The following is a 12,051-nucleotide window of genomic DNA, read 5'->3' as shown; positions in this document are numbered from 1 at the left end:
CGTTGACCAACGTCGCCTCTCTCACATAATGTTTAGTTCACGGGAGCCTTTTTTTTTTTTTTTTTTTTTTTTAGAGGATACGATGCATTTTATGAGACGTGTGTTTGTTAAGTTTTAGTTTGCTCCGGTCGATACCATAGCTTTGTTCCGCGACAGTCAGTCGCGATAGATGCCATACCGGCAACCAGTAACCGTGCAACTACGCTATACTAAGAGTATAAACTGTCCTAAAGGTAGCTGTTACGTATAGGGCATCGGGGCAACACAACACTTTAAAAACGATTGCTGAGTTCACTTTCCCGCGGAGCAGAAAGAAGGACAACGGCGGTAACGATAGAAGCATCGAAAGATTCTAAACGAATGACAAACAGGAGTAGACAAAACAAAAAAAAAAAAAAAAGAGAAGGTGGGCGGGGATTTTTTTGGGCATGATCCGTTCCCACTTGTTCATTGTATCAGCGCACATCGCATTATTATTATTTTTTTTTTCTTTTGTATTCTGAGCTCCATTATCTGCTAAGGTCTTTCTACTTTTCGCCTCAGTTTCCTGCAGGACACCAAACTCACAAATATATATTTATTTTTTTTTCTTCTTTTTAAGTGCAGGATTTAAATTAGGTTATATGAAAAGGAAAGGCACGAACTTGAATCTCGTATTGTCGCGATTGCGTGGCAGTAAGGAAATTACTGCTTCCACAACATCGCACTGTCTACGATGTAGACACTCGCTGAGCAAGTGAGGTCGGCGACCGACCCTGCAAGGTCGGGGGAGTGCCCTCCCCGATAGACCCTGCGGCTCATCTCCCCTTACGGCGGCCCCCGCGCACGCGGGAAAAAGAAACCAGACTCAAAAATAAATAAAGAAATGAAGAAAACTCCCCGTCGGGGGATCTCATAGTCCCGGGCAGGTAGCTTATCACAAGCGGCAACACCACCTTCCGCCGGCGGCACACAACACTCTCCGAAGTGGAGCCGCCCTAAAAAAAGCGGGCCAAGGGGAGCCTAAACCCAAGCCGAAAGAAGCCAAAGGCGGTGGCACAAGTCGTCAATCACCGCCCTGCCAGCTTCAACCGTCGTGGACTGTTCGGACTGTGCGTCTTGCAGAGGCACCACAAAACACAGGAGAAGTCCACGCGGACGGGCGGCGCGCGCGAGCCGCCGGGGCTCCTCCTCTCCCCCAAGAAACAAGTCGAGCGGTCCTCCTCTCCATCTACCGTACCCTCCCCCCTTGCCTTCCGAGCAGGAAGCGAGTCAGCCACACGCCTCCCAAAGCGCGCCGAGCAACGAACGCGACAGCATCGGGGAGCAGTTTCACGTCCATGGTCTCCTTCCGTGGCGCCCAAACCGGGGTGACAACCAGACATGCCGCCATGACCGCTGCATCCCCCTGTTGCTTCCTCTGGCTCGCCGTCACGTGGCTGACGCTCGTGTCCCCTAGCGATTTCGCGGAACCCCGCACCTGCGAAGAAGTCCAAATCAGGTGCGCTCAACGGAAAGGATGCGGCTCCGCGCTGCACGCCTACCTGTCTCAGTGCGCCGGTGTGGTCCAGGCCGGAGTGGCCCAGTGTCCCGCGCTGTGCCAGCGTGCCCTAGCCGCGCTGACGTCCACGGACGAAGGCCGGGGACTGAGCGACTGCAACTGCGGCGACTCCGAGGTCTGCCGGCGGAGCAAGGTCCGCATCGAGGTGTGCCGCGAGTCCGTGGAGAAACTGACAGCTCCCGGTGCCCGCATCCCGTGCAGCGTCGCCTTCTGGATGTGCGAGGCGGAGCCCCAGTGCGGCACGGCGCTTGCCTACTACTACCGCTACTGTCACGGTGCTTTCCGCGGCAAACGGTGTACGTCCAGGTGCAACAACAGTCTGGCCATCCTGAACCGCCAGCCGCGCGCCGACACGCTCAGGTCGTGTTACTGTGACGGCACGGAGGACTTCCACTGTCAGAAGATCAAGGATCGGACGAACCAGCTGTGCTACGGTAAGCAGGATTCCACGCCGAGCACCACCGCCAAGCCCAAGAGTGGGGCGAGCTCCGTCTGCGTCGCATGGACTTGCGTCGCGATGCTGTGGATGGTGGCTGCGGCTACGGTCTTCGCGGCGGCATGGTGAGTGTCTGAATGCCACAAACGAAATGTACCCGAAAGCCGGGGTCACACTGCTTCCGGATCATACAAAGGAGAGCCTGCAAACAGATTTGAGCGCGAGTCACCGCGACAGCTGTGTTTAAAATGCGGCATGGCAATGAGTAGAAAGGGAAACATGAGCACGCGGCATTTAAACCACGGATATTGCGATGAGTTCTGTTTGCAGGCTGTCTTTTGTATAATATATTATGCCCGAGTCCCACTATAGCGACAAACAGAAACAAACGACAGAGACAAGCCTGCAACACATGCAGCATGCTCGCGATGATAGCTTTGGCGGGCGTTTAGTCGCTAGGTGCTTCTGAAGTATGCACGAATGATTGCAAGTCTGGCAGTCTGCTAGAGATACCCTCGCGTGCGTGAGGCTCGTGTTTGAGCATAGCATCCTTTGTTCTGCAAAGTCTGTCAAATCGCTAAAGGCTCTGGTTTGAGGCATGCCGCTGTCATTTGTTTCTGTTTTTAGGAAATTGGAAACAGCGCGCAAAAAGACGAAGACAACGAGAGAAGAGCACAGGACAAGCGCTGACTATCAGCTGAAGTTTTATTAGAAACAAGAAAACACCACACAGCCAACCAACGCCGAAACAACCAATGGCGTGTCGCTTACCATGCATCTATAAATTCGATCTCTTTTTTGTGCAGATAAACCGAAGGCTGGCTGATCACAGTGCTTCGCGCCAGCTTTTGCGATAGCATGCGCCTCCAGCACCTCTCTTTGCACTTTTGTGCGCCCCTTGCCAATGATTAGGGTATTATGGAAGACGGGGTGACACTGGTAGTCTCTGCAATGTACGTATAAGCGACCTCCTGTCATTGACCGCAGGGAATTCGCATGCTCACGCATTCTCTCGTTGACGCAGCGTCCCGATTGTCCTATATAAACCCGTCCGCATGACAATGGAATTTTGTAGATGACACCCACAACGCAATCCACGAACTTTTTGACATGCTTAACCGTACATGACGTCTTGTTAATGCTTGCCTGGTTTACGCGCGGGCAAAGTTGTGCTAATTTTTGAGGCGCTGAAAAAACCATTGGCACATTAAACAGAAACCTTGTGTATATATGGGACAACCTGAGGTCTTTGTTTAGGCTTTACTTTTGGTTCCTGAGAATCGCTCTTGACTTTTTTCAAGAGTGTCTGAGAGACACCAAGCAAAACGGAAAGAGGAAATCCTGCTCCTAAAAGCCGCTTGACCTTTGCTTCATAGCTGTCAAGCATGGCATGGTGACAGGACCTGTACAGTGAAACTTGGATGCATGACGTGGCAATATTTCGTTTCACATGTTTTGAGTGGGCGGAATCGTATGGCAGGATTTCCTTCTTGGTTCACGGGTTGTAGTGCCAACCTTAATCCTTGGCAGGGGGCGCACAAAAGTGCAAAGAGAGGTGCTGGAGGCGCATGCTATCAAAAAAGTTGGCGCGGGGCACTGTGTCAGCCAGCCTTCGGTTTATCTGCACAAAAAAAGAGACCGAATTTATATATGCATGGTAAGCGACACGCCATTGGTTGTTTCGGCGTTGGTTGGCTGTGTGGTGTTTTCTTGTTTGGGCCGTTTTTAATAAAACTTCAGTTGATAGTCAGCGCTTGTCCTGTGCTCTTCTCTCGTTGTCTTCGTCTTTTTGCGCGCTGTTTCCAATTTCCTAAGTCATTAACCACCTCACTTGCATCGCCACCTTAAAGGGGCGATGCAACAATTCTTGTACATTGCGCAAATACCGCTTAGAACGGATCCCTGACGCTAATGACCTATGAAACACGCGTTCGTCTTTCATGCCACGCAATAGAAGTCCCGGAAAAAATTATAGAAAAACGAGCAGTGTTCACTCCCTCAACTCGCAGCCAGAACAAGCGGCCACGTGATCTGGAGCCGATTATATGCCGCCAATGTTGATCATAGCCACGCGCCGGGGTTGGCAAAGCACAGGACACGCGCTGAGTTCTAGACAGTTATGGCTCGGCTATTGTCGTCTTTGCAGCGATTGGACACGGGCGACTACCCGAATGCTTCTCGAGCTAGTAATTATCACGAGCCTAAATCGAGTGTCCACGCAATGCTCGGGTCCAATCTCTGAAACGCATTCAAATATCGTCATATGGGTCTACTGCGATCCCCACGTTACGTCATCAAATTTTGCCAAGGAGAGCTTGAATGAAAATGATCGCTTTTGTCCTTGAAATTACACCGCAACCAAGGCGTTTCTTGGGCAGTGGCGTTGCGTGCGAGTATCCTTGAGTCTTACTAGTGCCACTAAGCTCGTGTAAAATGAAAAACATTCCAATTGAATATCGTTGCACCGCTCCTTTAAAGGAGCTGTATAACGACATTCAGTTGGAATGTTTTTCACTATACACGAGCTTACTGGCACTAGTGGGACTCAAGGATACTCACACGCAACGCCACTGGCCAAGAAACTTTGTTGCGGTGAAATTTCAAGGACAACAGCAGTTATTTTCGTTCAATCTCTCCTTTGCAAAATTTGATGACGTAACGTGGGGATCGCAGAACACCCAAGTGACGATATTTGAATGCGGTTCATAGATTGGACCCGAGCCCTGCGTGGGCACTCGACTTGGGCTCGTGATAATTACTAGCTCGAGAAGCATTCGGGTAGTCGCCCGCGTCCAATCGCTGCAACGACGACAATAGCCGAGCCATAACAATGTCTGGAACTCAGCGCGTGTCCTGTGCTTTGCCAACCCCGGCGCGTGGCTATGATCAACATTAGCGGCATATAATCGGCTCCAGATCGCGTGGCCGCTTGTTCTGGCTGCGAGTTGAGGGGGTGAACGCTGCTTGTTTTTCTTTAATTTTTTTTCTGGGACTTCTATTGCGTGAAGTGAAAAACGAACGCGTGTTTCATAGGTCATTAACGTCAGGGATCTAGGGTGCCTTCATGTGCGCTTTGCTTAGGGTGGTGGCATCTCGCCATTTTGTCACACACGTTTATTTTTATATTTTGTTCAGAAGCGCGTGAAAGGGCGTGTCCCTGCACGCGCTTGTGGCGCTGACTGAGCTATGGCGACATTTTGTTTTCGTCGATTTCTTTGTATTTTTCCCGTGAGCGCGTGCTGTCGGCATGTGGTACTACAAAGGGTGGCATCACCCTAAACAGAAGGACATTGAGGCACCCTACAGGGATCTGTTCTAAGCGGTATTTGCGCAAAGTACAAAAATTGTTGCATCGCCCCTTTAATTGTTTCTGTTTGTCGTAAACTGCGGTGACACCATCGTAACACCCCAATACTTAGCCCGAGGCTTGACCGCTGCGGCTCGAAAGAAATCTAGCGGCCCTGACATACTTTGCCGACTATGTACAGTGATGCTTCCGCGGTGATAAACCGTAATGCGGTGTATATAAACCCCAAACACTTTAATGCCACCATGTGGAACGCGCGATGCTCGCCTGGACCGCCTGGTTAGGCATCCAAGTTCAGATGTTCTCATTGGGGTACGGGACCGATGGGCTTTGTGAGCATATAGGAAGTATTACACATGCGGCCATAGCTGTGTGCGCGACTGCTGAGCGCGAGCTGAAGGTATAGCTTCCAGGGTTCTTTTGCAACGTGTTTCCACACCGTCAAAATGGGCGGTCTTAGCAGCCTATTAAGGGGGGTTCGTTCGGAGCATGCGCTCTATAGACAGCACCCACAAATATGGCGCCCAGTGAATACTCCCTATATGCGCCAGGAGATGCTCGAATTAAGTGCCGCGCTGACAGACTCGCGTTTACTGTCAATGTACTACAGGAGGTCTGTTGTATAAAGCGGGGTCACACTGCTTCTATACAAAATACGCTCGCATACGAATTCGAACGCGAGCAATCGTATACCAAGTACTTATTCAGGGTGTTTAGTTAGGCTTTACAGACTATTTACAAAACAAAAGTGATGTCGTCAAAGCTAAACAAATGCGGTCTGTTCAGGTGCAGTTATATGGAGCAAATTGTTATAATGAGGCGGCTAATTAACTGAAACGGGTAAATTAACTTTTTTTTTTATTCGCGAAGGGAAATTCATGGTTCCAATTACAAACTTGCTGAGCCGCATCGAAAACTACTAAAACAGACAATTTTAGAAAGTCTTGGAGCGCGTAGGAAGCACCGAAGTGCGCTAAAGTTACCACTCGCGGAACACGCGCAATGCTGCGGATGCAAAAACGCGATCGCGTCCGTTTTTTTTTTTTTTTTTTTTTTTTTTTTGTTTCAGTACTTTAAGGCCCAGGGGGCGTTACAGAAGGGAGTGGTGGAAAACATAAAAACAAACAACAGGTAGTAAATACAGAAATTGAAACAGAGATTGAAAAATGCAGACAACGCCGGTTATTAAGAAAGTAGATAACACTCAATGGCGGATCTGAAAGTGAAATCGTCGGTAATCATTGTGATGGAGGCGGGCAGGTGCTTCCATTCGTTACTAGTCCTTGGGATAAATGAATCGAAAAAACAAGTTAGTGCGACAATGTGGCACGCCTACTTTGTTATGGTGGTCCGAACGAGATGAGACGTATGATGGCTCTGAAAAAAGTTTAGCTTTGAGGTGCGGGTTATAATAATATATTTTATGAAATCGCCTCTTATTATCCGCGCTTTCGCAACGCCAGGTTTGCGCCTGTTGCACGAGCGGTAACTTTAGCGCACTACCGCGCTTAGATTTAGTGGTTTTGGATGACGCTCAACAAGTTTCCAGTTGGAATTATATGTTTATTTTCACTAATCAAAAGGCTAATTATCAAACGTTTGTTAATTCTCCGACTTCCCGTGATATATATATATATATATATATATATATATAATATTTATTTATAATTTTGTAACGCAAAAAACGGAAGAAAAAACCCTGTGTACTTATTTACGTATGCATATTTAGCGAACCCGCTTGAGAAGTTGAAATGATAAATAAGCGTTGTACATACGTACGCAAAAGTTACAGGCACGTCGGTGCTAAGTAAATGTAAACTATTTATTTACAGCGTACTTACTTTTCGGTACCAAAAGCACTGATAAACGTTCCCAGCATTTTCTTTTTTTTTTTTTTTAGAAAACGGTGCAAATAACACACGGACAGCGAAGAACTTACCTAGTTGGCTTTCGTGGTCATTTTATATTTTGTGTGTTATTGGTATAAGTACTAGGGCAGAATTGACAGCAATGCAAACATCGGTCATGATGCTGGTACTACCTCTTCGAAGATGTACCTTTTCGATACGGAAGGTTTGAACGTACTCGAACATGCGTTTCTTATACGCATATGATTGCACCACTTTCGCTCGTTTTGCGCGCAACCGCTTGTACGTGTACGTAATGTTTTCACCGATTTCCCATGCTTGAGTCGCACCTAGACAACCAAACAAAAAAGTCGATAAGCTTTAAATTTGTATTATTAAAATAAAGGCCGAATTTCGTTACAGATAAAGGTCGAATACCGAATACCCCATTTTTTCCTTTATTGATCACTAATCCACCCCAAAGGCGCAAAACTCTACTTCGGGAGTTGCGCTAGACGTACTATATAGAAACATATCAATAAAAGTTTTGCCCCCCCCCCCCCCCCAAGCCCCTAAAAACTAAATTAAAAAAGAAATGTAAAGTTTTAGAGCAAAACGCAAGATTGTGATGAGACGAGCATTTATACCAAAGCACACACACCCGACAAGTCTCCAAGTTCACTTTCCTGCCGAACACAGAGATAGCTACAGCCCTGCGCAGATAACAGTTTGATCATCCACATCCGCTCTTTCCCTGCCAAGCAAGAACACACTTTCCAAAACAATTCCCGCATTTTTTTTTCTAGGGCAGCATATTTGGCCACGATAAAACGCTCTAAGGCGATCTTTTGGTTAGAATCACGTCTCTCTTGGCGTAAAGAACCATTTTCTTTCCGATTGGCACCTCTTCTCAGGGGGTGTAATATGCTTCCGTAAAACATTCGATATGATACACTTCATAGTATCACTCACTTACTCGGTTCACACTCTGTCGTCACTTAGGTCTATGAGCCGCCTCGGCAAAAATATAGATCCGGTCCCGCGGATATCCGCGTCCAATCCGCAGCCCCCGGCATCCGATCCGCGATTTGCCTACCATATCTGATTCATTTTGATCCGCATCCGCTAATTGACTGCGGATATACGCGGATGATCCGCGAGTATGCGGGGATCTACGGATAGCCAATCCCAGCGAGACAAAAACAATATGATGTGCATGCACATGCAGGAACAATGAATGACCATGACATTGCACTTTCTCAGTATCCCTGCACCTGACGAATTTCTTTTCAAATCTAAGTGTATTTTTAGCCTCGTCATTCAGTGGGATCTTCGTAATGTTAGCTGGGATGGCCCATCTCCGTGTTCTACGGGGAAGTCACTCTTTTCAGGGTCAGTTTAATAATTCTAAAAAAACACTTCAACGAAGTGCAGTACACGAAGAAAAGAATGGCGGGGGGAATCTAGTACAAAAAATTAACAGGGAAGGTTGCCAAATAACAATTCGTTTAATTATGAAGAAAAAAACTAATTTACTGGTAATATAAAAAAAAACACGCCAGTAAACAGGTTAGTGATCTAAAGAAAACTATTTCGAATATCGAAAATCACCTCTAAGATATGCCTTGCAAAGATCGTTCAAATTTAACCTGATTAGTTTAGAGTACAGGCGGATTCCCACCGGCGATATAAGCAGTCGCGCGATGCGACTAGATCGCATCGCATCAAAAATTAGATGGTCACACCCACGTCATACCGGCGTGTGCGATGAGCGAGTCCAACGCCTTCGTTGGCGAGTCGTTTTCTCGAAAACTCTCTCTCCGAACGCCGTTGATTGGCTCAGCCGCTCCGCGACTAGACCGCATCGCAAAAAAGTCGGGTCGAGTAGCGACTGCTCATATCGCGTCGCTTTTTGCCCGCGATGGTCGCTTTTGCGATGAAAGTTATCGCGCGACTAGATCGCATCGCCGGTGGGAACGCGCCTTACCTGTTGTTACTTCGGGGAGAGAATTGCAGTCGATAATGTAGCCGGAAAGCGGGAAGTTCTGCAAAGTAATGTTAGTTTTCGCGAATACAATATCTACTTTTTCAAGTTGTGGTCACGACGCCCGACTACGCATTTTCATCCAGATTTGCACGGTACTCCCTACAGGTCAGCGAATTACTTGTCATTAACTACCTTTGGGAGTAATTCTGTAATCATTTGATTGCTTTAATCACAAAATAATCACTAGAGCAATGAGAGTAACTGTAATAAATATCGATTACTTTTCTTGTTCGAGTATCACCAGACTGCTTGCATCGCAGCGTATAGAACAAAGAAAACACGGCATCCGAAAGCGTTATCTGGTGCAGATCGGAAAGCAGACTCCTTTCCCCAAGCCGAGTCCCTCGTTAGAGCAAAAAGGTTCCGACTTTTGTAGATGCGACGGCGCCGACGAGAGGATCGGGCCGATCGCTGACCCTGCCAGCAGGACCTTAATCAAACGCCACCTCCAATCTCATCAAGCAGAATTACCGTCGGGAAAATCAATTCCGAGAGAGAAGAAGACATTACGTTTCGTCTGCGTTCTTTCGATCTCGTTATACTATGTACGGCGTACACAAACGAGACAGAAACTTTCCCCGATCGATCGCGCGAAACTGATCACTTGCGTGGGGAAGAAAGTGTCCGAAAGGTGATTAGAAGCTAGGCCGATGCTTTGATTCGTTTCTAGGGATACTCGTGTAACGGTAAAATATTACATACAAAAGGTAAAGCTATAGATGTGAAACGTTAATTAACTTTACGCTAAGCTAAAAATGTACATTTCAAAACAGCAGTAAGGCTTTTTTTTTAATTTATGATTTTTTTTAAAGTAAAGAGATACGAAGAAAGTTTCCGATTTTTTTTTTGTCATATCAGATAAAAGCAGTGTTTAGGCGTTACCGAAAAACAGTATGAAATACGTTAGTCGTTACTTGCAAAGTAAAGGAACGCGTTACCGACCTACGTTACCTCAAGATAAAAAGAACGCGTCACCGTTGCCGCCAAAAAAAAAAAAAAAAAAAAACGTTATTTTTGCGTTGATTTTTTATTTCTAAATTAACGGCTTCGGGATGTAACGAGCAACGTGATTATACGTTACCCGTTACTGCGTTAAAAAATGTAACAAGTATACGTTATTACGCGTTACAGAAAAAGTAACGCGTCACTGGTAACGAAGTTACTTGTAAATGCGTAACCGCCAACACTGGATTAAAAAAAAGGTCGCGTTCTTGTACTACCAAGTACAATCGGTGACAATTTAAGAAACGGCGCCTCCTTCGTCGGATAGTTCCAGATCTTTCATTGGCTGCGAATGGATAATGTGATGACGCTCGTACGTGAAGCTGTGCAGTTGCTGAAAGTTTTCTTTATTTGACGTTTGGATTTTTTTTCCTATTTTGACGCTCAGCGATTTTTGTTTAATGAACAAGTGTTTTGGGCGTCACCACCATCTTCAAATATATTAAAAACAAGGACGTATAAACCCTTAAGCCTCAGGTCCGACTGCTCGTATCATCTTACAAAGTACGCAATGTTTCCCGCAGACATGATGATGATAGAATTTTATCTGCGGAGACGCGCCTCCAGCGTGTTCGAAACATGTCCTGCTTCGTACATACGGGTACGCTTCGAACATGTCTTCAGACGGTTTGTGTGCGACCAGGACCGTCCTATACGAGGAAGCAACACGTATCAGACAAATAGTGCAGAGTGCTTTTTGTATGATGTGTCATTAGTGATGTGTCCGCGAGTTTAGAATGGCAAGTAACACAAACAAAACCTCGACGATATTAAAGAAAAAAAAAGTACCGTGATATCCCGAGAGATGGCCCACCCCAAAATATAGTCCACCCCGTATGTTTGGCCTGATTTTCTTCTTTTTTTTAATCGCCAAAAGGTAGCCCATTTCTAATAATTGCAGGGCCCTGGCCATTAATGACCTCGGCAAAAAAGAAAAAAAAAGATGTTACTTAATCACGCCGGGAGATAAGCCAACATTGCTGACTGGGAAATGATAGTCGTCTTTGGTTCATCGCCCCTTCCTGCTATCACAAGTTTCCAGAATCACAAAATCTAACCCAACATTTTTTTTCCAACATTCTGTTTTTGTTTTTATGGCACGCCGAAAGTTAGTTTACCCCTTATTTTCATCTTATTTGCTATCAATGTTAGGTGGGCGATCTCTCGGGATATTACGGTAGTCATAACCACAGCGACAATACGTGTGAGCCAATATATACGTAAACGTGATCGGTGGATAGCTGCCTCGAAAAAAAGCTCACCGAGGGAACGCGTTCAAAGTTGGAATGCTCTCTGACGTCACGGTATATGCAGTTTCGCGTCCTCCGCTCAGGCAGAAGGCAAATAAGAGACGGCTCTTGGACACAGCGCGCACATGTTTTGCATGCAAAGTATACGCGCGAAATAACGACGGCTCCGAAGCGCACACCGAAGCACGTGACATGACCACGCAGAATCTCAAACGATCGATCGATAGTAGTGCAATATGCCAGATACAGTATTTTTTTTTTTTTTTACGAGTTAACGTTTTTTAGGCTGGCGCTTCTATGTCGGGGCCTCGCAGAACAGAAAGTATTGCTGAGGAAGGCGGTACCTTCAACGAAAAAGCTGCACAAATTGTCCTCCTAAAAAAAATACAAGGTTGTTTTAACCAATATGAACTACGCACCACCAAACGCTCATTCTCCGCCCAAACCCTAAATGTCACCCCCCACCCCTCCAAAAAAATCAATATTTTTTTTTGTTGCAAAAAATAAACTACACAACGCTTATACTCTGCCAAGTGTAGCACTAGCAGTCACAACCAGATGCGAAAGTTTCAGAACTAACCGTTATCACAATCAAAAGTTACGTGATTTTCTTAAAATTTCA

The 12,051-nt window shown here is 46.3% G+C and overlaps 1 protein-coding gene across 1 annotated transcript in view; it reads left to right on the top strand.

The window, feature by feature from the left end:
• The first annotated feature begins 1,270 nt into the window (after positions 1 to 1,270).
• Positions 1,271 to 12,051, top strand: part of LOC120839007 (growth arrest-specific protein 1) — a 55,107-nt gene continuing 44,326 nt past the window's right edge. Inside the window, exon 1 of the mRNA XM_040209196.3 lies at positions 1,271 to 2,101. Within this exon, the coding sequence (XP_040065130.1) occupies positions 1,320 to 2,101 (782 nt within the window). The 5' untranslated portion in view covers positions 1,271 to 1,319. The remainder of the gene's footprint in view (positions 2,102 to 12,051) is intronic.

Source organism: Ixodes scapularis, unplaced genomic scaffold (assembly GCF_016920785.2).
Source record: "Ixodes scapularis isolate PalLabHiFi unplaced genomic scaffold, ASM1692078v2 PGA_scaffold11__112_contigs__length_91849675, whole genome shotgun sequence".
Taxonomy (NCBI): Eukaryota; Metazoa; Arthropoda; class Arachnida; order Ixodida; family Ixodidae; genus Ixodes; species Ixodes scapularis.
Note: the sequence above shows the minus strand (reverse complement) of the source record. Positions and strands in the feature narration are given on the sequence as shown.